Source organism: Neofelis nebulosa, chromosome 17 (genome assembly GCF_028018385.1).
Source record: "Neofelis nebulosa isolate mNeoNeb1 chromosome 17, mNeoNeb1.pri, whole genome shotgun sequence".
NCBI classification, from domain to species: Eukaryota; Metazoa; Chordata; class Mammalia; order Carnivora; family Felidae; genus Neofelis; species Neofelis nebulosa.
The window spans coordinates 60,280,061-60,305,158 of NC_080798.1; the positions used below are offsets into that span (position 1 = coordinate 60,280,061).

The window sequence follows — 25,098 nt, forward strand, 5'->3', positions numbered from 1 at the left end:
TTCCGTCCCACAGGAGGAGAGGGTTATGACTGGGGAGGGGCACAAAATGGGTTTTGGGGTGGGAATAATGTTCAGTTCGTGGGCCTGGGTGGTTGATTGCTCATGGACATTTGCTGTCTAACCATTTATTAAATTATACAAATATGTGGCTCAACCACAGACAACAGGTCATCTTCCCCAGTGAGGGGACGTTGATGCACTTGAGACAGAGGAACATGGTTGTCACATGCCGTACTCTGCTGGCAGCTGCTTGGGTTCGTTTCTACTTGGGCAAGTGACTTGACCTGTCTCAGCCTCAGGTTTCCCCATCTGTAAAATGGGGATAATAACAGTAGCAGCCTCATAAAGTTGTTTTAGGATGAAATGTGATAGTGAACGTAAAGTGCTCAATACAGAGCCAGGCACAAAAATGTGAAAATTAGTCATCATCGTCACCATCATCACTATCATCCTCCTCCTCATCACCACTATTATGACCATCATCATCACCATCACCATCGTCATCATCACCATCATGACCACCATCATCACCATCACCACCACCATCAACACCATCACCACCATCATCACCATCACCACCACCACCATCACCATCATCACCACCATCATCACCATCACCACCACCACCATCACCACCATCATCACCATCACCACCACCACCATCACCACCACCACCACCATCACCACCATCATCACCATCACCACCACCACCATCACCACCATCATCAACATCATCACCACCATCATCACCATCACCACCACCACCATCACCACCATCACCACCATCATCACCATCACCACCACCACCATCACCACCATCACCACCATCACCACCGTCATCAACATCATCACCACCATCATCACCATCACCACCATCATCATCATCATTACTGTCACCATCCTCCTCCTCATCACCACCTTCCTCATCACAGCCTCCCTTTTCTTCTTGCTAATCCATCCATATCACTTCTGTATTATCCTCATTTTCCTCTTCCTTCTTCCTCCTCCACCTCTCTCTTTTTCATTAGAAATTGAATGGCCAGGACAGTGCTCCCTGGCATCATAGACAGTTGTAGATCTTGGTAAATAAAGAAGTATAATTACGCCTACCATTTTTCAAAGCTCTTCCATTCCTAATTTCAAATCATCTGTCCCATCAATGGAACATCCCAATTTTTGCCTCGGAATGTGCTTCCTCCACTTGTGCTAGAAAGGCCAACCATGTCCTTTGCTTGCCATCGCAAGGCAAGCCCCCACTCCCTGACCACGGCTTATGGTCAGAAACGGTGCCTGACTCAAGCTGACCCTAGCTGAGTCTCACCCAGGAATCTGGATCTATAGAGTCCAGTTTATTGACTGTCAGGGACTGAGAGCAAAGGAAAGAGCAGAGTGTGCAGACTGTGAAGAGCAGACACAGAGGGCAGTCAGGCGAGAGCAGAGACGGGGGGCCCAGGATGAGGGAGACACTTGGGTTCTGACTTTTCAGCCCCTGGCTTCTGTCTAGAGCCTGCTTTCACCTCTACCCCCAAGGCTGGAGAGGTCTCTACTCTACCCCCAAGTTGGAGAGGTCTCTCCTCTGCCCCCAAGGTTGGAGAGGTCTCTCCTCTGCCCCCAAGGTTGGAGAGGTCTCTACTCTACCCCCAAGTTTGGAGAGGTCTCTACTCTACCTCCAATGGCAGAGAGGTCTCTACTCTACCCCCAAGGCTGGAGAGGTCTCTACTCTACCCCCAAGGTTGGGGAGGTCTCTACTCTACCCCCAGGGTTGGAGAGGTCTCTATGTCTTCAACAATTGCCATGTTCCCATCCGTGCTGGTCTATTCGTTGCATACTATTTCTCTTTAATTGGATCTCCCCTCACCTCCTTTCTTTTTTTAAAAACTTGGATGGATTTATCTTCAAAGAAAACTTCACATTACTAATCTAAATAGAAAATCAGTGGCATATGATACTCTGAGAAGGAGACTGTAAAAATAAACAGAGCAAATAAGAAATAAGAAAAGATATGTTTATATCTATTAAGTTGAAATTAAGTAGTGAGCTATACATAAAAAAACCAAGCCTAATTAATTTACAAAGTGTTTCAGAAACTCAAATTAGAATCACAATGATATACCACTAAGGCACACTACATTGGCTAAACTTTTATTTTATTTTATTTTATTATTTTTTTTTTTTTTAAATTTTTTTTTCAACGTTTTTAATTTATTTTTGGGACAGAGAGAGACAGAGCATGAGCGGGGGAGGGTCAGAGAGAGAGGGAGACACAGAATCAGAAACAGGCTCCGAGCCATCAGCCCAGAGCCCGACGCGGGGCTCGAACTCACAGACCGCAAGATCGTGACCTGGCTGAAGTCGGACGCTTAACCGACTGCGCCACCCAGGCGCCCCTTGGCTAAACTTTTAAAGGCTGATATCACCAAGTGTTGGTGCGGACGGGAAGCAGCTGGAATCCTCACCCTCTGTTGGGGGTGGGGGAGGGGGCTGCAAACTGACCTGACCACTTTGGAGAACAGAATTCTAAAAATGAAATATACGCCTAGGCTAGGTCCCGGGAAATTCACTCCTAGGCATATGCCCAGGGGAGATGGGTGTCTGCCAGAAGACACACATACAACAGTGCTCAGACCAGCTCCACTCAAGACAACCCCCAGGCTGGAAGCTCGGATTCTATCCACAGGAGAAGAGAGAAAGGAATTGTAGTATATTCGTGCAATGGAATCCTATACAGCACTGCCAAGAACAAAGTGCTGTTACCCAGAGCCAATCAGATGAATCCGAGATATAATGTTGAATGAGAGAAGCAAGACACAAATGTATGAGTCCACGGATATGAGGTCCAAGGACAAGAACTAATCTATGGTGATATAAGTCAGCATAGCTGTTCCCTGGCGGGGGAGCGGGGGGCGGATACTGTAGGACGTACCTGAGGGAAACGCTCTGTATCTTGAAGTGGGCGGTGCTATTATCGCCCCTGTGCTTGTCACCTGCATGGGGGGGGGGGGGCAGGCAGAGAGAGCAGTGGCTGCAGTGACAGAGCACTACTGCTGCTGCTCCTGATGCCATCATTCCAGTGGCTGTGTCGGGGGAGGGGACATCACAGGTCAGCAGGTGGCCACGTGTCTGCTGGGAACCCAGACGGCTGTTTGCTGCAGGTTCGCTCGTTGGCCCTAACCTCTGGCTCCTCACCTGTAAAGTGGCGGCCACCCTACAGCGGACGTGTCTTGGAGGTCGGGTTTTGGGGACACTGAGCCCAGCTGGGAGAACGGCCAGGGATCCGGGTTCCTGGCACTCCAGCTGGGAGGACCGTTGGTTTGGATGAGTCTGGAAACAGCTGGAATTGGAATGCCTAGCTTGGAGAACCGATTTCTGGAGAATTGACTTGCGGATCTTGGGCAAGGCATTTACCTGCCCTCTGCCTCAGTTTCTTCGTCTGAAATGTGGGGGTAACAACATCGCCTTGGAGTTGTCATGAGGAATAAATGAATTAACCACTGGCACTCTGTTAGCACCCCTGTTAGCCACTGTTACCACTGCATTGCCGGGGACTAAGATGCGGGGCAGGCAGCATAAGGAAAAAAAAAAAAAAAAAAAAAAGACGCTCCCAGCGGGGGGTCTGAGACTACAATTGCAAAGCTCAGACTAGGTTTCTCAACTTTTCTCCTTAGCAGACTTCCGACTCTGGAGGTGGTCATCAACTAATCGAGAACAAAGGATTCTTCTGTATCATGTCCATGTGGATCCATCTCTGGGGATGGGATGCCTGCCCAGAGGGCCAGGTGCTGGCAGCGGGCAGCACCGCAGGAGGACATTCCCCTCAAAATTCACCTGGCTCTTCTGGGGTCAAGCCCCGACGCTGGCACTTGCTAGCTATATGTCACCGGGGGCCACTCGCTTTACCTGCCTGACCCTCAGCTTCCCCATTTTTAAGAAGAAAGAGATGGTCAGAGTCTGGATCCCAAAGGACTGGATCCCATGCCAGGACTCAGATGAAATAAGGCATTCAAGGTCCTCCTCCCACCCAGGGCTGGCATCGTTTTCTGCCTCTGGTCTGGGAGAATCGGGAGCCCCAGCACAATCTCATGGGTGCCTCCAAGTGACCGCCATCTTGTATGGTAGGGCACACTTGGCCTACCATAGCATGGGCAGGTGAAGTCCTACAATCAGGTGGTTTGGGAGGAGGACAGGGGGCACAGCACCCTCGGGGTCATCTCCGTTCCTGGGAATGACCACCCCTGAGGGGGCAAGGAATAACAGCTGTGAGTTATCGGGGACCAGTGAGGCAGTAGGGACCCCAAACCACCTTACTCACGTGGGCTGAGCCGTGTCCTCTTTGCCCCAGCCCTCCCTGCACAGTAGGAACAGGCGTTGGTGCCATTTTACAGATGAGGAGGGAGGGGCACAGAGCCATGTGCCAGAAGCACAGAAGCGCTGGTCTGGGTGCCACTGCTCCGTAACAAACCACCCCAAAACTTAGTGGCTTAAAACAGGGTGTTACGGACTGAATGCTCGTGCCTTCAATTCACGTATCGAAGCCCTAACCTCTAGTGAGGCTGTCTTTGGGGTACGGAAGTACCAGAGGTTCAATGAGGTCATAAGGGTGGGACCCTGATCCCGTTGGATTAGTGTCCTTATAAGAAGAGTCACCAGAGAGTTTTCTCATTCTCTCCCTTTCCACCCCACTGCCATGTGAGGACACAGTGAGCGGGCAGCCAGTCACCTGCAAGCCAGGAGGAGGGCTCCTCCCCGAACCTGAGCTCGGTTTCCAGCCTCCAGAGCTTCGAGAAATACATTCCCATTACTGAAGCCGCTCAGTCTGTGGCAGTCTGTTACGGCAGCCTGAGCAGACGAGGACACAGGGCTCTGCGCGTTTCTCCTCTAAAGGAAAAGGTGGGGAGTATTTTAGGCTTTATGGGCCGTGTGGTTTCAGTCGAAACTATTCAACTCTGCCGCTGTAGTGTGAAAGCAGCTGTCGCCGTGTGTTTGGGGATGGTCATGGCTGGGTTCTAATCACACTTGGTCTCTGAAGACCAGCCTTTGGCCCCTGAGCTGTAGTTTGCGTGCCCTCTGCCTGGCTTAACATAATAGCAATCATTTATTCTGTTCAGAAATTGAAATTATGATGGAGACGAGTGTCCACTGAGGGATGAGTGGCTAAAGAAAATGTGGTTCATGTCTATAATGGAATATTACTAAGCCATAAAGAGGACGCCTTGCCATTTGTGACAACATAGATGGACCTTGAGGGCATCTTGCTCCGTGAGATAAGCCAGACAGAGAAGGACAAGTACCATATGATCTCACCTCTATGTGGAATCCAAAAACAAAACAAAACAAAACAAAACAAAACAAACTCATCTCATAGATACAGAGAACCGATTGGTGGTTGCCTGAGGTGGGGGTGGGGGGTGGGCTGAATGGGTGAACGGACTCGAGAGGCACAGACTTCCAGCTCCAAAAGAAATAGGTCACAGAGATCTAATGAACAGCATCATGGCCGTAGTTAATAATACTGTCATATTTCAAAGTTGCCAAGAGAATAGATCTGAAAAGCTCTCATCCTAAGAAAGCGAAATTCCATTAACTATGTGTGGCAATGAGCGTTAACCAGACTTCCCGGCCGTCCTATGGGTACATATGTCAAATCGTTACGTCACACACCCGAGACTAGTACCGTGTTGCATGGCATTGTACCTCAAGTTTTTTTTTTTCAACTTTTTTTTTTTAATTTATTTTTGGGACAGAGAGAGACAGAGCACGAACGGGGGAGGGGCAGAGAGAGAGGGAGACACAGAATCGGAAGCAGGCTCCAGGCTCCGAGCCGTCAGCCCAGAGCCCGACGCGGGGCTCGAACTCACGGACCGCGAGATCGTGACCTGGCTGAAGTCGGACGCTTAACCGACTGCGCCACCCAGGCGCCCCTGTACCTCAAGTTTTAAACACTGCAGTTATGGGACGCCCAGGTGGCTCTGTCGGTGGAGCATCTGACTCGATTTCAGCTCAGGTCATGATCTCATGGCTCGAGAGTGGGAGCCCTCAGGTTCTGTGCTTGGGATTCTCTCTCTCCCTCTCTCTCTCTCTGCCCCTCCCATGCTTGATCTCTCTCTTTCTCAAAATAAATAATCTTAAACAACAATTTTTAAAAATTGCAATTACGACCAGGCATGACGAGGAAAGCCCCATGGGTGAGGTCCCTGCTCGGCGTGGCCACAGCTGGGGTGACCGGCCTGGAGCTGGCGGATATGGTATTCTGACACAGCCATCAGCGGTGCCGGCTGTGGGCTGGGGTCCGGCTGCGGACATGGGCCGGAAGCCCCGTTTCTCTCCCTGGGTGCCCCTCCGTGGGCTGCACGGGCTTCCACGGTTTCAAGCACCAGCCCCTCAAGCACAGGGCAGAGGCCGTGTTGCCATGTACCTGACCTTTCAAGTGACGTTGTGTCACTTGGGCTGAACTCAGCAGCGGGAGGAGAGTCGAGGGCACACAGAACGGGGCATCCCCGGGTCCTGGCGAACATGGGCACAGCCAAAAAGACAAACAAAGGTCTGTCGCAGCTCACTTCGTTGAGGGAACGAAACAGGCTTCTGTGGACGGAAGGGGGGGGGCCTTTAAGATGGGGAGCCCAGGAGACTTTCTGGATCTGAAATCTAAAAACTTGTGGCCGCGGGGAGAGGGAGCAGGCAGCGGAAAGTCAGGGCATGTGCCTGAAGGCCAGGAAGTTTCCAGGCTGGAAGACTAGTCAGCTTGGGTAGCAATCCTGCTCGATCGCTCTGTTCCCTTCAGCCAGGCAGTTCACAGAGGCGGTCCCCAAGTCGGTCTTTCTGAAAGGTGAGTACAGAAGCCCAGGTCACCTGAGGAGTGCCCGCGAGGTCACTAAGGCAAGGTCCTCATCCCAGAGCCTGGTGCACAGAGCTGTGAAATTCTGCATGGTGCTATGGCTTTTGTTTTCATTTCTGGATTTTGTTTTGAAATTGCTGGGTGGTACTGTGTTTATAGCCTTAGAGAGTTTCCTCCAAAATGAAATCAGTACCACCAGCCGTACTTTATGGGGGAAGGATTTCCAAATGGCCCAAAAGGAATGCCTCTGTATCTGCATTTCAGAGAATATAAAGTCCGTCTCTGTCTCAAAAATAAATAAATGTTAAAAAAAAAAAAAAAAGTCCGTCTCTGCTGGAGCTAAACGTGACCACGCCTAGGAGAGGAGGGAGGGGTGGTTAGGGGAGGTCAGAAACAGGGTCTGTTGGAATTGCTGGGGGGAAGGGTATGCGTGAGCCAGAGGCATAAGATGCCGGCCAGTAATTGCTTGAAACCAGTCACCATTTTCCAGCAAGATCTCAGTTGCAATCCACTGCTTATGTGAGGAAGGGCTGCTGAATCAGCAAAAACCGGTTTGGAAATAAAATGGAAGAAAGCAAGTGCAGAGTGTACAAGGGGACAGCAATTTGATGTCAACGAGGTTTGGAGGGAGCCGGCACAAGGTTGGGCCCCCAGGTGGGAATCCACAACCTTCAAGGAGCGGCTGGACTCCTTAATAGCACCGCCGTTTCCTTCTTCACTGCTTACTACGTGCTGGGGGGTCAGGTCCTTGAATCCTCATGGCAACCGTATGGGAACTAGTATCTGCCCATTTTACAGATGAGAAAACTGAGCTCAGCAGTATTAAGTGACTGCCCAAGCCACACAGCTGGCCAGCCCTGGCGGCAGGATTTGAGCCTGAATCTTTTTTTTTTTCTTTCTTAAGTTTATTTATTTATTTATTGAGAGAGAGACACAGAGAGACAGAGAGAGAGAGAGAGAGAGCACACGCCTGAGGCTTGATCTCATGAACTGTGAGATCATGACCTGAGCCAAAATCAAGAGTCAGATGCTTAACCAACTGAGCCACCCAGGCATCCTTTGAACCTGAACGTCTGCAGCCTGTTTGTCTACACGTTCACAATATGTAATTTTTCATTTACACCAAACAGCCCCGAGACACTGCCTCTTTCCATTTAGATTAACAAAAGAAAATAAATGGAAACATAGTAGGAAGTCTGGTAATAACCAACGGGTGGCCAGGGCTGGGAGAGCCAGAAGGGGAAGGCACAGCAGGGCGAGAAGGGACCAGCTCCAACCTCTTTAAGCCCAAGATGTGCTCTACCCAACAATTCCACCCCTAGGCATGTAGAGAAACCTTCCAGGTAGCAAGGGAGGCAGACAGCAACCAGAGGCGCATTGAATCATTGTAATTGCAAATCACAAAGCAAAACTGGAAACTCCCTAAATGCCCTTCTGCTTGTGGGGTGGATGAGGAGGTGACTGCTCTGAAGGCCAGGCCCTTAGAGCTTTAGGTGGGGTGTGGGGCTTTGGTGCCCAGGGCAAGACAGAAACTTGAGCTTGAACGCTGGGAGTCTTGGGGGGGGGGGGCGGCTAGTTTTCCAGCAGGAGCCTGTTTAGCCAAAGATGGGACCAATGCAGGCACGAGAAGGTGTGAGCTGGGCCCCTGGCTGATTGGAAGGCTTCAAATCACGCCTCTTCCGTGGGCTACATCTCCTGCTCCACCGCCTGGCTGGCAGTTTCTGTCTCCCTGCCGGCGGAGTCTCGGGCGCACTGCAATTAGCCCAGACCCCGTGCAATCTCCCCCCTCCCCCCGCAGCACTCGGGCGGCAGAGGCGCTGCCGTTTGCCGCACACGTTCCGGGGGAGCTGGGAACCCGGCTCCTGCCTGCAGATTTATGGGCCAGGAAATGCATTTTAAATTGGTCCCAGGATACTCGGATCCAGGAATCAGACACCATCGCTTGGGGGTGGAGGTGGGGGGAGTATCTGTGGAGAAAGTAACGCCCTAGTGACAATCCTACTTTGCTCCCCCAAAGCGCAACCGCTCCCGGAGTTGGGGGCTACCTGTTGGCCAGGGAGCTGGGAAGGGACGGCATTTGGGTGTCTTTACTCCCAGACATGCGTGTGGCTCGACTTTCTGTTAATTTATGGGGAGGGGACATTCATCAACTACATGTTCTCTGGGGCAGCTGGTTCCCTTCCTCCCACATGTGGCCCCCAAACTGTAAGGAAGAATGATGGATTATTTGTCCTAGGGGAAACCAACCACCTGTGGTCTGCCAAGAGCCTCTCCAGTGAAGCCAGGGACAGGTGTCGCAGATAGGAGCCAGGAGCCAGGCGCCAGGGGCGAGGTGCAGGGTGGGAGAGAGGAAACGCGAAGGGCACCCCAGAATGCCCCAGGCCTGCTCTGCCAGGGTTCACCTCCCGACTCCCGGGAGGGGGCAGAGAGCGCCCTGGGTGCTGGGCGCCTTCCCGTTACGCAGTTCCTGTCCCTTTAAATCTAAGTCCCGGGAAAGGGGGGGTGCTGGGGCGACCTGTCTGGACCCCAATTTCCAGGCCGGCCCGGCAAGGGGGAAGCGGGGCGGGCGGGAGCGCCGCGTAGGGGTGCGGGAGGGCGGGCGCCGGGGGTCCCCGCCCGCGCCCTGCGCCCTCCGCCCCGGCGCCGCAGCGCCCCTCTCCAGATCGCCCGCGCGCCCGGGGCAGGGGGCCGGTTCGGGCGCGCGCGGGTCGGGGTTGGGTGGGGCGGGCGCGCCGGCGGGAAGCTGGTGCGGGGGCGCGCGGGTGGGAGACGCTCGGGCAAGCGGGCTGGGTCGGGGGCGGGTGGGGAGGTGCGCGGGCGGAGGGCCCGGTCGGGGGCGCGCAAGGGCGACTCGCGAGCCGGGGAGCCGGGGAGCCGGGACGGGGGCGCGCGGGCGCAGGAGGGGAGCGGATCGGGGGTGGGGGTGAGGGAGCGCCGGTGGGGTGCGGGGCGCGCGGGCAGGGTGTGGGCCGGGGGCGCGCGGGTCGGGGGCGCGGGTGTGGTGCGGGCGCGCGCGCCGCGCCGGCCCGAGCGCGCGAGCCGGGCCCGGAGCGCACGCCGCCGCCGCCGCCGCCGCCGCCCGCCCGCCCGCCCGCCCCGCCGCATTGCTGCTGCTGCCGCCGCCGCCGCCGCCGCCGTCGCCGCCGCCGCCGCCGCCGCCGCCGCCGCCGCCGCCGCCGCCGCCCGGCCCGGCCCGCGGCCCCCAATATGGTGCAGCAGCCCGCGCCGCCGCCCGTGCCGCCGCCGCCCGCGGGCCCCGCCGCCGCCCTCGGGCGCCCGCAGCGCGGCAGCCGCAGGTGGGGGGCTGCGCCCCGGGCCTGAGCCGCCCGCCGTCTCCGCCCCGGCCTGCGCGGCCAGCCCGGCGGGCTCGCCTCCGAGGGGCACTTGCCGCTGAGGTGGAGCCGTTTGCACCAGACGCTCCTGCTCCTGCCCCCTCCCTCCCCCTCCCCTCCCTTCCCCTCCCCCTCCCTCCTCCCCTCCGGTCCTGTCTCCAGCGGGAGCGCGAGACGCTGGTCAGGCTCCGCGGCGCAGCTCGAAAAGGAATAATCGCCCCCAATTGACTTAAATTCCGCCGAAGCCGGCGCCGCGGCCTCCCGCCGCCCGGGATCTGCTCGCTGTGTTTTTTCGCTTTCTCTATTCTTCCTTAAAAAAAAAAAAAAAAAAAAAAAAGCAAAACAAAACCAGCCAGCCAGCCAGCCAACCAAGAATCCGGTTTGTTGATCGCCTTGGTTTTTTTTTTTTTTTTTTCACCGTTTGCGGGATTTGCAAACCGAGTTACATGCATGTCCAGTGGGGGTAGGTTTAATTTTGACGATGGAGGGTCCTACTGTGGAGGCTGGGAGGACGGCAAGGCGCACGGCCATGGCGTCTGCACCGGCCCCAAGGGCCAAGGCGAATACACCGGCTCGTGGAGCCACGGCTTCGAGGTGCTGGGCGTCTACACCTGGCCCAGCGGCAACACGTACCAGGGCACTTGGGCGCAGGGCAAGCGCCACGGCATCGGCCTGGAGAGCAAGGGGAAGTGGGTGTACAAGGGCGAGTGGACGCACGGATTTAAGGGGCGCTACGGGGTGCGGGAGTGCACGGGCAACGGGGCCAAGTACGAAGGGACCTGGAGCAACGGCCTGCAGGACGGCTATGGCACGGAGACCTACTCAGATGGAGGTAGGTGCCGCCCGGTGGGGTGGGGTGGGGTGGGGGGGCCGGGCCAGGGGCTGAGGGGAGGAGGAGGAGGGACCTTCTTCTCTTGCCTCTTCTGTTTACCTCTGGGGAAGTTGAGCTTCTCCCTCCAGCGGGGGGGGGGCCTTGAGCACCCGGGGCATTTCCTGGGGCTTCCTGGAGGCCACAGTTGCCCTGGCTACAGGTTGCCCCATGGCCTGGTGGGGGGACAGCGCCCCTGTGCCAGGGGAAGGGTATTGGGGGCTTTCCAGGAGCAGAGCCAGGCCCGGAGCCGTGGAGCTGAGTAGAGGGTCAGTGCATCATCCAAGCGCAGGCCAGAGACCTGCTGGAAAGGCCAGACTCGCCCTGGGCCCTGGGCTCACGGCCTCCTCTGGGACCCACCAAGGGCAGAGGGGAGCTGGGAGAGGGCCCCTCCCCCTTGTTGGCAGAGCTCCCTCAGTGCTGGCCTCCGGGAGTCAGGCCCCAGCTCTGCTGCTTGTTTTCCTGCGGTGCTGAGAGGCCTCCCTTAGTCCTCATGAACCCAAGCCAATGGAAAGGGAGCGATTGGGAGAGGAGCACAAACCCAAAGCAACACAACACGGCAATAAACTTCTAGGTGGTTGGACGCGGGCTAGCGCAGCCAGAGAGGCTGCTGGAGGGAGGGAGGAGGAGGCCCAGGAATCTCGCCTTCCAGTGGCTGAATCATTTTCGCCGTTAGTTTAGGGAATGCTCTGTGCCTTCATTCTAACATGCCACCACATTCAGGGCTGAGCCCGCCCGCCTGTCCTGGCTGTAAGATGGTTTCCGTGCAGGGAGCCTCGGCCAGGGCTCCTCTGCAGCTGTGCTCCTGTCCCGGACACTCCAGTGTCCACTCCTCCTTGCATCCGACGGGCATGGAGCATTTTCTGTTCCTGGAAGCCAGACCCCAAACAAGCCTGCTCTCCAGATGCCCCCTTCCCCCACCTGGGAGCTTATCCTCAGAAGTGGCTCTGTGCCTCCCTCTTGGCGGCTTGCTAATTTTTCAGGCATGGATGCCTGGGAAAGGCGTGGGGCGCAGCAGTGACTTGTGTGCTTCTGCTGGGCATGGAAATCATGAACGGACGTGTGGTCTTCTCCCTGCCTGCTTGCTGCCTCCACATCTTAGGAAGCAGGCACTAGACACCTGCTCCCTGGCCACATCCAGGAGTGATGGAGGGCTGGAGAGTAATTATTATTTTGGCTTATGCAACTGAGAGGCAGGGTTCATCATTACTCAAAGGGGAGGAGGCGTGGGGGGCAGTTAATTATATAATGCTCCTGCCTGTCAAAGCCGTGCCCAGCCCCGTCCCAGGCGGCCTCTTTGCTGTTGTTGTTTTCATGGAGCAGGTTGGAGAGCCTTCTGGACCCTGGAGTGCAGGGGCTGGACCGAGCAGACAGCCCTCTCTGGGTTCTAGGCCGTGTGTGTGCATGCGCGCGTGTGTGTGTGCGCGCACGCGTGCACACGGCGAGGCTTGGGCAGCGGATGTGGGTGGCTGAGGTGGGCGGCTCAGCAGCCTGGCGCTCCCAGCTGGGCTCTTTGGGAGCCCAAGGGTAGTTGTCACCCTGGGGGCTCTGCCCATGCTGCTCTGCGGATCAGTCCCTCCAGAGGTGTTCCCAGCTGTGCCTGAGCCAGGAAAGCGGTTTCTAGGCCTCACATAGGAGCCTGGGGAGGAGATGAGCCAAGCCCCTGTCTCTGTGGAACTCCCTGGAATATCTAAGAGTGAGGTCCAGCTCTCTAGGCTGCCCAGCTTCCCCAGACATCTTGGGTGGCCCACAGAAATCCGTTCTCCGTTCAACAGATATCTACTGAGCACTTGCTATGAGTGGGTGCTCTGGGCTCTGGGAAACCAGCCGCGAGTGAAGCAGACAAAAATTGTTGCCCTCAGAAAGCTTCCACTTTAGGGGTGCCTGGGTGGCTCAGTCGGTTAAGCGGCCGACTTCGGCTCAGGTCATGATCTCGCGGTCCGTGAGTTTGAGCCCCGCGTCGGGCTCTGTGCTGACAGCTCAGAGCCTGGAGCCTGTTTCGGATTCTGTGTCTCCCTCTCTCTCTGCCCCTCCCCCGTTCATGCTCTGTCTCTCTCTGTCTCAAAAATAAATAAATGTTAAAAAAAAAAAAATAGAAAGCTTCCACTTTAGAGGGAAAGGTGATGATTCCATTGTGTTTACCGGGTGTGGGGGGGTGCGGGGAGGGGGAGAGGATCTGATGCTGTGGCTGGCCATGAGTTTAGGGTTCAATATGTTGATGTGAGAAATGCTTCCTCCCATTGGTCAGTGTTCTTGGATCTCTGTCCCCTATCCAGTCAGCGACACAGGATTCTGCTCCCTAAAGCACTTCCCTCCCTCCACATTGCCCCGCTGGAGTCTCCCACGGTGGAGGGGGGGGGGACCATGTCCATTTTACAGATGACACCAGAGAGACCCAGGGGCCCATGGGACAGGCCAGAGCCCCCCAGCCTGCGACAGCAGAGTCACGGTTGGAACCTTGATGTGTCCCCACATTACACCACCTGTAGGCCAACCGAGGCAGGCTTACAGGCACAGGACGCCAGAGCTGACTGCTCCCTTCTGGTTGGTGGTATGGCGTGATGGAAAATCGAATTGACCCTTTTGGCCTGGGATAATCAGGCCAGACATCTGGGGCCACCTTTCTGCAACGCAGTCTGTGCTTCTCATCAGGAAGGAAGTGACTGTGGAGAATGTGTGCCCTCTAGCAGTCCGTCAGGCCAGCAGAACCAAAGTGGGGGTGTCGCAGCTCTGGGTCTGGATGCCGGTGGGTGTGGCGGCTCATGCTTCTAGGGAGGGCAGGCGGAGGCTTAATGAGTTCATGGTCCCGACTCCAGTCTGACGTTTCCTTTGCACAAGGGGTGGGAATACGGGGCAGGTATCAGCACAGCTCCTGAACCTCAGCACAGGTTCCAGTGCTGACTTGGGGAAACGGCGATTTTCATGAATGATGCACTCATGGCAAACATATTCTACATTTGGCTGCAATTGGTATGGACTCCATTTCAACTGGGGCCGCTTCTGTCGACTCCTCCCCTTCCAGGTTTATCCTCCCCCAAGTGCAAGGCAGGCGTTTTCTGTGGACGTGGGCTGAGTGACTTCTGTGGTCTGTGGGGTGACCCTGTGGAGAGGGTGAGGCCCTGGGGCATGGGGCGGCACGAGCACGTGCTGTATAGAGTTGCAGCCATTTGGGCTTTGTGAGCTCAGACAAGCTACTTGACTTCTCTGAGCCTCTGTTTCTTCATCTGTATGAAGGGCTGGTAATAATACCTGTGAAGTAGGTGGGGATTAATTGAGGTGGCGTGTGTGGCTGTGCCAGGGATGTAGTGAGCATTGACTTTTACTTATCACTATTCTTTTATCACAGCACACGTGCAATGAGCGTCGCTTACAGTGACCGTTACCAGGACCGATAGCCAGGTGTGATCATGGTAATAACGAAAATGATGATCAGTGGCGACATTAAACACTAACTGTGTGCCAGCCGGGTGGCCAGTGTTTGCAGGATGATAGCACTTCATTCCCGTACCTGGGTTGATGCAGGGTTGCTTTTCTTGTCCTTCCCATTTCCCACACTGGGAAGCAGAGGCGTGGAGAGAGGAGATGATTTGGCTGGTGGGTGCAGGGTGCCATCAGGATTCGCACTCAGGACAGCGATTCCAGAGCCTGTGGTTTTGTGTGGAACACGTTCTCTAAACTCCCTTGTGCAAAACTACCTCCTCGTTCCTTCCTCTTCCTCCGCACCCTGCTTCTCCTCTGGGCGCGGCAGCCAGGAGCTGTAGGCAAAGGCACAGGCGCCCACCCGGGTGTTCCCCCCGCTGCCCCGCCCGCGCGCACTGCCCCTTCTCCACTTCTCTACACCCCTGCTCTTGGCCACACAGGTAAACATTTCCTCCTGGTGCCATGTACACAGGACCCCTCGGACCAAAGTTACCCCCACAAATAAACCCTCCCACAGCCCGAAAGATGTGAGTCATCTCACGTACCAGGCCTCCCCCCTCAAATGCAGATTCCGTTCACTGGCCCAGATCCCTCGGCCCACACAAATCACACACGCCCACAGTCAAAATCCCAGGCCCTCTGCGCCTGTGCGCACACACACGCACAATACACCTGTCACCCGGAGATGTTTCCACCCCGTCCCCCAAAACACAGCCACGTGTACCCTCCAAACCCCTCCCGACTCCTGCTCCAGGAGCCCCTGTGCCTGTGCGGGGAGAGTGCCAGCCTTACACGACGAGGCTCAGGTTACAGATGGAGCGGGAGGCTTAGTTTCCACTTTAAACACATGTTTATGCAGTTCATGCCCCCTTTTAAGGGGGAAGAAGCCCATATCCAAACAAAATAAATGACCATTGGGCATATTTTTGATGCTAGGCCGTGAATATGTGAAGGCAAACTTTTTAAAAAAGAAAATCCCAGTGCCAGGTCCCAGGTTAGGGAGGAAGCAGGTCGGGGACACCAGACATAGGACAATGGGAGTTCGTTTCAGAAACAAAAGAAGCACTCAGCTATTGGAGATAAAAGCATCTCCTCAGAGATTCTGGTTCAGCCACGTTGGCAAGGGAAAAGGCTCCAGGAGGTGAAAGCAGGAAGAAAAAGCAAATAACTCGTTCTTTGTTGCCAATAATAGCTGAGGAAGAAGTGTTACAGAGCACCCCTCACCCAACATAGCCCTGGAGCCAGAGTTGGGCGCTTTATATCAGGAGCTCTACCCAAGCTGGCAAGGAGGCCAGGGTCAGCACCCTCTGGAAATAGCTGCCCCACCAGGTAGTTAGTGAGCAGCCCTGGCTGACGGAAACAGTTAACACAGCTGTCGGGCAGGGCCAGGAGCCTCTGCTGCCTCTCTTCGGGGCTCTTTTCCCTCCCCAGTTTCCCCCCGGGCCTGCACAACCGTAAGGACAGCTGGCTATCGATTATGGGCTGATGGCTGTGGATGTAACACTCACAGTGTCCTTTGATGACCACATATCGCAGGATATGTGGATTCGTGGGATCCACAGGGGGCGATGTGTGTTTGGAATTTCCACAGTGGTCACCCTCTCTTAGACCAGCCACTTCGCCAATTTGTAGTCTCCTGGCTTGTGTGAGGCACGTGGTGGGTGAAGGCAAGGGCCGCCTGGGGTCCTGGCTGTGCTTCAAACAGGCTCTAGGCATCAGACCAGGGGTTTTTCTGGGTCCACCGAGTCTTTGCATAGGATAGGGGAGCGGCCGGTCTCTTCAGCACCTTGGAGAGCGCCACACACATGCCGCCATGGCTTTGCTCTCCTTCCTCCCCCACACCACCTCTAACAACCAGGGTGCCCAACTGAGCCTCCCGGCCAGTGACTGCCTGGCCCTGACCCGTCCAGCACATTTGGCCATGAGAAGTTTGCCCGTTCCCACCCTGTTGGTGTCTGGGGGCCACACTCCAAGGAATACCACCACCGGGGGCATTGGCTGTTTGCATCTCGATACTGTCCTGTTTTCCAAAAAAGTTGGGTGCCTCCAGGTGTCTGCTGGTGACCTGAGAGAGCATCTCCTGGCTAGCGGGGTGGGTCCAGGTGAGGTCTTTGGTAAGACTTGTACAAGGTGCTCTGAGTCTGAGGTTCATCTCTACCTCAGGTTGTGTGTGTCTCAGTTCTCACGGACTGTGCATGGTTATAGGTGCGCCAGAGGCAGGCAAAGGAATGGTCTTGTCTGTATCAACCCGTGAAAGACTACTGGGCCACCTTCCTCCTTAAATCAGCACCACTGGAGTACTCATCTAGAACAACCCTGCCCAGCACAGTGGCTGCTGGCCACATATGGCTATTTCAATTAATTATGATGAAATGAAAGTTAGATATTCAGTGCCTCGATCTCAGCAGCCACATTCCAAGCGTCTGATAGCAACACGGATCTGGCGGCTCTCATGGACCATGCGGAATGTGTCCACCGCCACAGAAGGTTCTGTTAGAGTGTGAGCTTCACGCAGGGAGGGGTGGGTCCATGCTGGTCACCACTGTGTGTCCAGTGACTACAATGGTGCCAGCATGCTGTTTGTGGAGTGAATGAAGTGTGCCAAGGCCGTATACGGGGTAATTTCACTCACCATCCTGCCACACGTCCATCTCATTACAAGAACTTACACCCGGGCATTGATAGGTAAAGGGAAAATGTTCCCTGAGACCCTCCTGCCTCACTGAAAGGTCAGCCTCACTGAAAATTCTCTGAAGGCATCACTGTTACAAGTCCCTGACGGGGTTTGTTTTGCTCTTGGTGCTGTCATTGCTGGTAAGAGGCCCTGCCAGTGTTTCCCATGAGTGAGGCGGATGGCATAGAATGAAGTGAATCCGTCCCAAGGGTGTTCTCATGATGTGAGGCTGCGATGCAGCCATGGCTGGAGGACACGGCTGGAGCACTGTGTAGCGAGCAGCATTCCAAAGTGCTGGAAAGGATGCAGAAAAACAAGCAGCCCTTTATCTACCCGTGTCGTAACTCTCTTTACCGCTACAGTTGCCTTGGCTCGATTTGTTGGGTTGTTGAGAAGCATTTACTGAGCCCCTACTACGTTCGAGGTGCAAAGACAGAACAGTTCAGGTCGACCTTCAGTGAATCAACCTGGAAATAGTTGCTGAGTCTGACTGTGTCTTTGTCTGTTCGAGCTGTTGCAAATTACCACAGGTCTGGGCGGTGCTTCTAAATGACAGTGTGTGTTTCTCACAGCTCTGGAGGCTGGGAAGTTTGAGATCAAGACGTTGGCCGATTGGGGGCTCCTTTATCAGGACACTGATCCCATTCATGAGGGCCCCACCCCCATAACCTCACCACCCCTGAAGGTCCCACCTTCTAACACCATCTCATTTATAACCTCTGAATTTAGGGGACACAGACATTCAGTCAGTAGCAGCCAGTGTGCCGAACATAGCTTGCAGTCAGGAATGTACAAGAAACGGGGGGATGTGACTTGTACCAAAAAGTCTGGATGTGAGACAAAAATGTGTACAATAATCAGGGGTTTCTCATTCCAGAGTTTGGGGACTGATAGAAACACTGCAGGTGAGGGTTCTGAGAAGGGAAGGGGGACGTCTGTGTCCTTGAGCAGCAGAGGCATCCCAGGGGAGGGGTCCTCTGAGCTCCGATGGTGGGAAGGGGATTTTTGCCCCGAGTCTGTTGACCCTGCAGGAGGCATGTTCTCTGTGATGGAATCATGACACTCCTTGTCAACATGTGCCGGCTCCCACCTTCCCGGGGGTGACCCAGGGAGCTCCCTGGTGCTCCTGGAGGCCTCTGGGAACACCCAGGGTCATCTGCGCTGCTGGCTGGGCAGGCTGCTGGTCCCCCACTGTTGCTACTCGAGGCCAGTGCTTCGCAAACTTGACTCTGCGTCAGAACCACCCAGAAGGTGCAGAAAGCAGATTGTTGCCTCACCCCTGCATTTCTGGCCGGAGATGCTGTCTGATAATGTCCATTTCTAACAAGTTTCATTGGGTGCTGCTGCTGCTGGTCTGGGGACTGCACCTTTAGGAGCACGGCTGGAGGCTGGTGCTTCTTTATTTAATGTCCATTTATTTTTGAGAGAGAGAGTGTGAGTGGGGGAGGGACAGAGAGAAAGAGGGAGACACAGGATCCTAAGTGGGGGAGGGGCAGAGAGAAAGGTGAGACACAGAATCCAAAACAGGCTCCAGGCTCTGAGCTGTCAGCACAGAGCCCAACGCGGGGCTCAAACTCATGAGCCGTGAGATCATGACCTGAGCTGAAGTTGGATGCTCAACCCACTGAGCCACCCAGGCGCCCCAAGGCTGGTGCTTCTTAACCCCAGGTGCACAGCAGAATCCCTGGGATGGTCCCCTTGAGATCATCCCCTTAGAAATGCAGAATCTCGGCCCCTCTCTCCCACCCCTGGAATCTTGGTCCCTCTTCCCCACCCCTGCACGGGGGTCTCCAGGGCCAGAAGCTGCATGTGTGCCAGACGCCCAGGTGGCTCGCATGCGGGAGCTCCTAATCTGGCTCCTAATCTCTGCTGCACATGGAATCTGGCTGCTTGGGAAAATGCTGATGCCTGGGCCCCACCCAGAGATGCCGACTGAGGTGGTCTGGGATTGAGATTCTTTTAAAACTGTCCCGGAGATCCTAATGCGTAGCTGAGGTGGGGGGGCCACTCATCCAGGGCATCACTGAGAGGGTGGCCGTGAACAGCCTTGCTGGGGTTCTGCCTGGCACCTCAGCAACCTGGCTCTGGGAGGGTGGCCTCCTGGCCCAGGAACGTGATGGGAGCCGTCAGGGCCGAGAGCCGCTGCTCTGGACAGTTCTTCAAACTCCGGGTCAAGTGGCTCATGAAGTACATGTTGTGCTTCATTAAAAAAAAAAAAAAATCAAATAGACTTGCAGATTTTTAAGCATTGTGCCCATGTTACAGCAAGGAGGAGAGCTGTCGCGTGCCGGCCTGTCGCCATGTAGCCCCTCCTGTCTCTGCCCTCTCCTCCTTCCTTACGGCCACACCAGTCCCTGGATTTAGGGTCCAGCCCAAATCCAGGACGGTCTCTCGAGATCCTTAACTTCATTGCACCTACAGGGACCCTTTACCCGTGTGAGCACACATTCACAGGCACTGAGGTTAGGGTGTGGATGTGTCTGTCTGGGGGACACTGGCCAACCTGCTACGGGGTCTCACCGACTTCCGTTTGAAAGTGCTCCGAAGCACAAACATGCTCACGTCGAACCCCAGAGCCGTGGAGATTCCTTTGCAAGAAGGACACTCTCAGTTTTTGAACGTCCGCTTTGTTCCGGGTACTGGCCTGTGTGCCTTCCCAGAGTCCTTGCTCCTTTTGTTTATTTTATTTTTTTAAGCTTATTTATTCTGAGAAAGAGAGCATGGGAGAGCATGGGGAGGCAGAGAGGGAGGGAGAGAGAGAATCCCAAGCAAGCTCCGCACTGTCCACGCAGAACCCAACGTGGGGCTTGATCCTGCGAACCTGAGCCGAAACCAAGAGTCGATGCTTAGCCGACTGAGCCACCCAGGCGCCCCAGCGTTGCTCCTTCTAGTTTTTAAAGTAGCGCCGTGAAGCAGGGCGTGCACTCCCAGGTGAGACAGGAGAAGGGATGCTCATAGGATGGCCCGGCTTGGCGAGGTCCCAGGGCCGGTGAGGGGAGGGGGCACACTAGAGCACTCTGCAGCATCCGCTGAGGGTGCCTCCTGACGGGACGGTCATCTCGGCCACCCCCTGGCTCTCCAGTTGAGGACGCTGAGGCCCAGGGAGGCGCCCGCGGTCTCACAGTCATGCAGAGGTAGGGAAGGATGGCCCAGTCTCTTGAACTCCGGCCTTCGGTGACCCTTCGCTCAGCATTTCATAAACTTGTGGGTTCTCCCGGTTCCTCCGAGAGCATGGCGAGGCTGAGGGTCCTCTCCCAGGACACACGCAGGGCCCTGCACACATGTGGCATTTTGTCGGTACTTGTGGGGGTTCATGGACTCCCTGAGACTTCTCTGTGGACCCCAGGATAGGAACCCTCCCGTTCTCCACAGGTGCCCAGACACACGGACGTGACCATCACCGCACACGGCAGGTGGGACACGGGAGGAAGGCCGGAGCCAGCAGGCTCTGACCTGTGGGTACAGAGCAAAGGCTGGAGGGGGCAGAGCTGGCCTCCCCACCTCCCCTCCCCTGAACACACCCCTTCTCTCTCCAAGGCCTCAGAGTCCTGAGTTTGTCCTGCCGGGACTCGGCCATCTGCCCCACCAGGCAGCATGTGATCCTTAGAACTTCATCCCGCGCCCTCCCCACCAGGTCCACAGGCCTGGTGTCAGCAGTCTGGCCATGAGCTGGGAGCCACCTGTGCCTTCTTTCACTCGGTCCCTCTGGGAGGAAGTCATGACTCCTCCGTTCTGCAGGGGAAACTGAGGCCCAGCGAGTCCTAGGAAGTTGGGGTGCTGACACGGTCTCAACATCTTTGGTCCACTTCAAACCTCCCACCCAAGGCCCCTGGATAGACTCCCCAGGAGGGAATCTAGCCCAGGGCACACATCTGGGGCCATCCAGGGCCGGGGTCCTGAGGACCAGACCTGAGAATCACCCACCGCTCCCCGTCCGCCTCTGTGGGTTGGGGACAAACAAGGGCAGGAAAGGAGCCCCTGAAGGTGGCTGAGGGGAGGTCTCACCGTAAGGAGCCCGGGAGGGATTTTCAGTGGGATGTTCCCAGGAGCACCAGGTGGGGGCCTCCCTGGGAGGCCTGTATGATAAGCCAGTGCAGGCTTTCTTGGTCCTCGAGGGGCCGCGAGCTGGCGCCCCACTGTCCACCTGGGGACCATGCGTGACCTTTCTGGGGCCCCGCCCCCAGCCAGCTGGTTGCTCGTTGGTGAGTTCAAAGGCCTGGCTCCCTGTGGGTGGATCTGGGGAGCTGTGGTTGAAACGCACTTTGGGGAGGATGGTGCGGGGCGCCCCTCCTCAGACCCCCAGAGTGCCTCTGGGCCTCTGTGCGTGCGTGCTCCCGGGCACTGTAATTACTGGCCTCTGTGGCTGTCCTGTCCCCCTCCCCATGCACTGGAGTCTCTGAGGGGGCAGAGACTGGCTCCTGCGGGTTCCTCCCTGTGGCCTTGTAGCAGGGAAAGCTGCAGAAATCCTGGTTGGCTGATGCATGGATGACAGTCCCTCCAAGAGCAGTGGGGGCAGGGGGCGGGGGGGGGGGCGGTGTGTGAAGGGAGAACAGCAGGGCAAGGGCCCTGAGGCTGGAACAGGTGTGGTTCTGAACTGGAAGAAGAGGGTGAGAGGAGGGAGGGTGTGAGCACATATTCCAGGCCAGGGCAGGAAGGGTGCTGAAGGGTTTAGGCAGGTCAGCAGCACCCCGTGGTGTTCCTGCTTTTGAATAATTAAGTTTTAATTTCAAGATGCCCCTAGACTCCCGCGGTTGTGTCCTCCACCCTGTCTCCCCAAAGTAACACCTGACGGAAGGACCACGCAGCGTTGAGGCCGGGATATCAACATGGACACTGGGTTTCAGCAGCAGGGACCCCTCCGCCCCCCGGCCTGCCACCCTTTCAGAGCCACACCCTCCCCCCTCTCATCCCTGGCACCCACTCCTCTGCTCCCCATCTTGTCATTTTCTCATTTCCGGAATGTTCTATACACGGAATCGTGGGGTATGCAACCTACGGGGACTGGCTTTTTTCACTCACTGTGGTTCTCGGGAGACCCATCCAGCTCGTTGTGTGCGCCCAGACTTCGTTCCTCTTCACTGCTGACCAGTGTCCGGGGTGTGCGTGTGCTTGGACCGTGGCTTTCGTACCCATCACGGTTCAGGGGCTTCCGGGGCGTTTCCCGTTCGGGGCTATGATGGACACAGCGCCTGCAGACTCTCATGGAGAGGTTCTTACGTGAACGTGAGCCTTGATCTCTCTGCGATACAACTGCTGGGCCCTTGCTGTTTGTGCCAGTGTCTTTGGGTAATGACGCTGGCTGCTGGGTGGGGAAGGAAATGGGGACCAGAGTGGAAGCTGGGGACCCCCAGAGGGTGCTCGTGTCTGGGGGAGGGGAGATGATGGCCAGGGTCTGGGTGGGGGCAGTGGCTGGGCAGGTGCGCGGTGCCCGGGACGGCATCTGGGGGCAGGAATTGGTGTGGAAGGTGTGTGGCGTGAGAGGCTGCGTGCTGGGTGAGGGTGGAGGGAGCAGGGGGTTGTGCGTCTGATCTGAATGGGGGCACCGTCCGCTGGGAGGTGGCACAAAGTCAGGAGAGAGTGGCACCGGAGGCGAGAAGCACCAGGATCAGAATCGGGCCTGAGAAGGAGGACGGTGTGGAGGATGTAGACGGGCCGAGAGGCAGGTGGCCCTGAGGGGTGGGGGTGCGGAGGACAGCAGGAACAGAGACAGGACGTGGACTGTTGTCCCAGCCCTGTGTTCACCCCTTGCAGCCAGTATGTCTCCTTATGGCCCCACCACCCCACGAGGCCATTTCACAGACAAGGAAACCAAGGCTGGGGGATGGAGTGACTTTCCCGAGTCACTTGGAAGGTTTGGATTCCAGAAGCAACGGACTCACATGAGGTGGGACCGAGCCCAGCCGTCAGGTCCGGGGTCACGAGCCCCCCCTTGGGGGCTCCCGGAGGCCGGATGGGAGACCCAGTGAAGGTTTGTGCACCTGCCTGCTGCACGCAGATGCTCCGTGAGCGAGCTGCCGTCACGTCGTGTGGTTGTTTACATCTGTGGAAGTCCCCAGCGGTGGATTGTGGCCCCCGCTCTGCCGTCACCTTTTCCCGCTTGTCATTCTGCCCCCGAGGTTGTTCCGTATCAAGCCTGCACCCCGAGAGCGGATGAGTGATGTCGTCGTGACGTGGTTTTCTTAAAATTTACCTTTTGAAGCGTATAGTTTGGTGGGTCGTGGTGCGTTCACGGGGCTGCGCAGCTCTGCACCGCCTGTTTTAGAACGTTTTGTCACCCAAGAAAGAAACCCCTGGTGCGTTAAGCCGTCCCGCCCTCCACACCCGCCGGTCCACTCTCTGTCCCTGGATTTGCTGGGTCTGGACCCTGGGGGTGGACGGCGTCACCGAGGGGCCCCTGTGGCTGGCCTGTCCCTCAGCACGGTGTTTGCGGGTGCGTCCAGGGGCCCACGCCAGAGCCCGCACCAGGTTCCGTTCCTTTTCAAGACCCAGTGATGTTCCCTGGCGTGGCCACATTTGCTTGTCTGTTCATCGGTCTGTGGACATTTGGGCCGTTGTGAACGGTGCGGCCGCAAACACTCTCGTGTAAGCTTTCGTGTGGACACCGCTTTCTGTGCCCGGGGGTGGGGTTGCCGGGTCCTCTGGGTCCTACGGCGGCCCCGTGATGAACCTCACAAGCAGCTGCTGCCCCATTCTGCATTCCCGCCAGCCGTGTTGCGGGTTCCAGCCACGCCACATCTCTGTCGCACGTGTCACTGTCACCCCGTGATTGCAGCTTCCTAGCAGGTGTGAAGGGACGTCTCACTGCGGTCTGGATCTGCATTTCCTTAAGGATTAGGGACGTCGGACATCTTTTCACGTGCTCACTGGCCGCTGGGATGTCTTTGGAGACACGTCTGTTCGGGCCCTTGCTCGCTTTAAAATTGGGTCGTCTTTTTATTGTTGAGTTGTAAACGTTTTAATGTATTGTAGACACCACAGTGACGTAAGCCCCAGCGTCTACTCCTGACCCCCCGGGATTCCCCGCTTGCCGGCTGCCTCCCCCATTGGATGGTGGATTCCTTGAAATAAACTGCGGATGCCTTTCTCTTGCCTGTTGAGTACCTAGCACGGTGCCGGGCACACAGTAGGTGTTGAGTAAATGTTGACTCGGGCCACTGCCCACTGGCTAGGAGGTCAGGGGATCCTGTCCAGTTCCTGCAGCGCAGGCTTTGAGGGGCTGCAGTTAGGGTCTATTTTACTGGCAGGGACAGAACAGCCGTGGTGTCTGCAGGGTAGCTGGGACCCACACAGGTATTTATTGAGCACTTACTGTGTGCCTGGCAATGAGCCGGCCCCGGGGATAGCAGCAAATAGCCCCAGGGCAGCGTGGGACCATTGGACTGGCTGAGGGGGCCCTGTCCATGCACCTGTCACATAGGTCCCCCTTTACTGCTGACGGGATGGAGGGAGCTGAACCAGGGCTGACAGTGAGACCTGGCGGGTGTGGGAAAGCCTTTGGGGGAGGGACTTCCCCACACGCCCTGGGCCCTGGGCGAGGTCACAGAGGCTCCATCCGTTTTAAGTGCAGGGAGGGGGAGCAGGGCCGCCCTGGGAAGTGCGGGAGCCAGCATGGCTGTGGCTATGCCAGACTCGAGGGGCCGCGTCAGGCGGGTGGTCAGGCCTTCCCTGGCTGTGGAGGCCACAGCCTGACCCTTTGGGTCTGCACAGAACCAACCTGTTAGGACAAACAGGAGATAAACATTCTGGGGATGAAGGGCCCAGCCCGCAGCCTTGCCTGGAGGCTCCCTGGGGATCCCACATCACCCAGACAGCGTGGGGGCTGAGTGGCTGTGTCTGCGGTGTGGATCCCCAAGAGAATGCGGCAGAAATATAGCAGCGGTCAGGGTTTTCTCGGGGCTGGAGGCGGCCCTGGTGACAGTGGCCATGAAGTGTTCACAAGCACAGAGTGTCCTGTTAGCTGGAGGCCTGAGCA

At 56.4% G+C, this 25,098-nt stretch overlaps 1 protein-coding gene across 15 annotated transcripts in view; it reads left to right on the top strand.

The window, feature by feature from the left end:
- The window catches only part of JPH3 (junctophilin 3), a 171,879-nt gene that overhangs the window by 82,960 nt on the left and 63,821 nt on the right, over window positions 1–25,098 (top strand). Inside the window, exon 1 of one of the 15 annotated variants that reach the window (XM_058709153.1) lies at window positions 9,993–10,996. The exons of 13 other annotated variants lie outside the window; for them this stretch is intronic. In XM_058709153.1, the coding sequence (XP_058565136.1) occupies window positions 10,615–10,996 (382 nt within the window). In that variant the 5' untranslated portion in view covers window positions 9,993–10,614. Of the gene's footprint in view, window positions 1–9,992; window positions 10,997–25,098 lie in introns of those variants that run through there. One more of the 15 variants, XM_058709136.1, reaches the window with a different exon arrangement.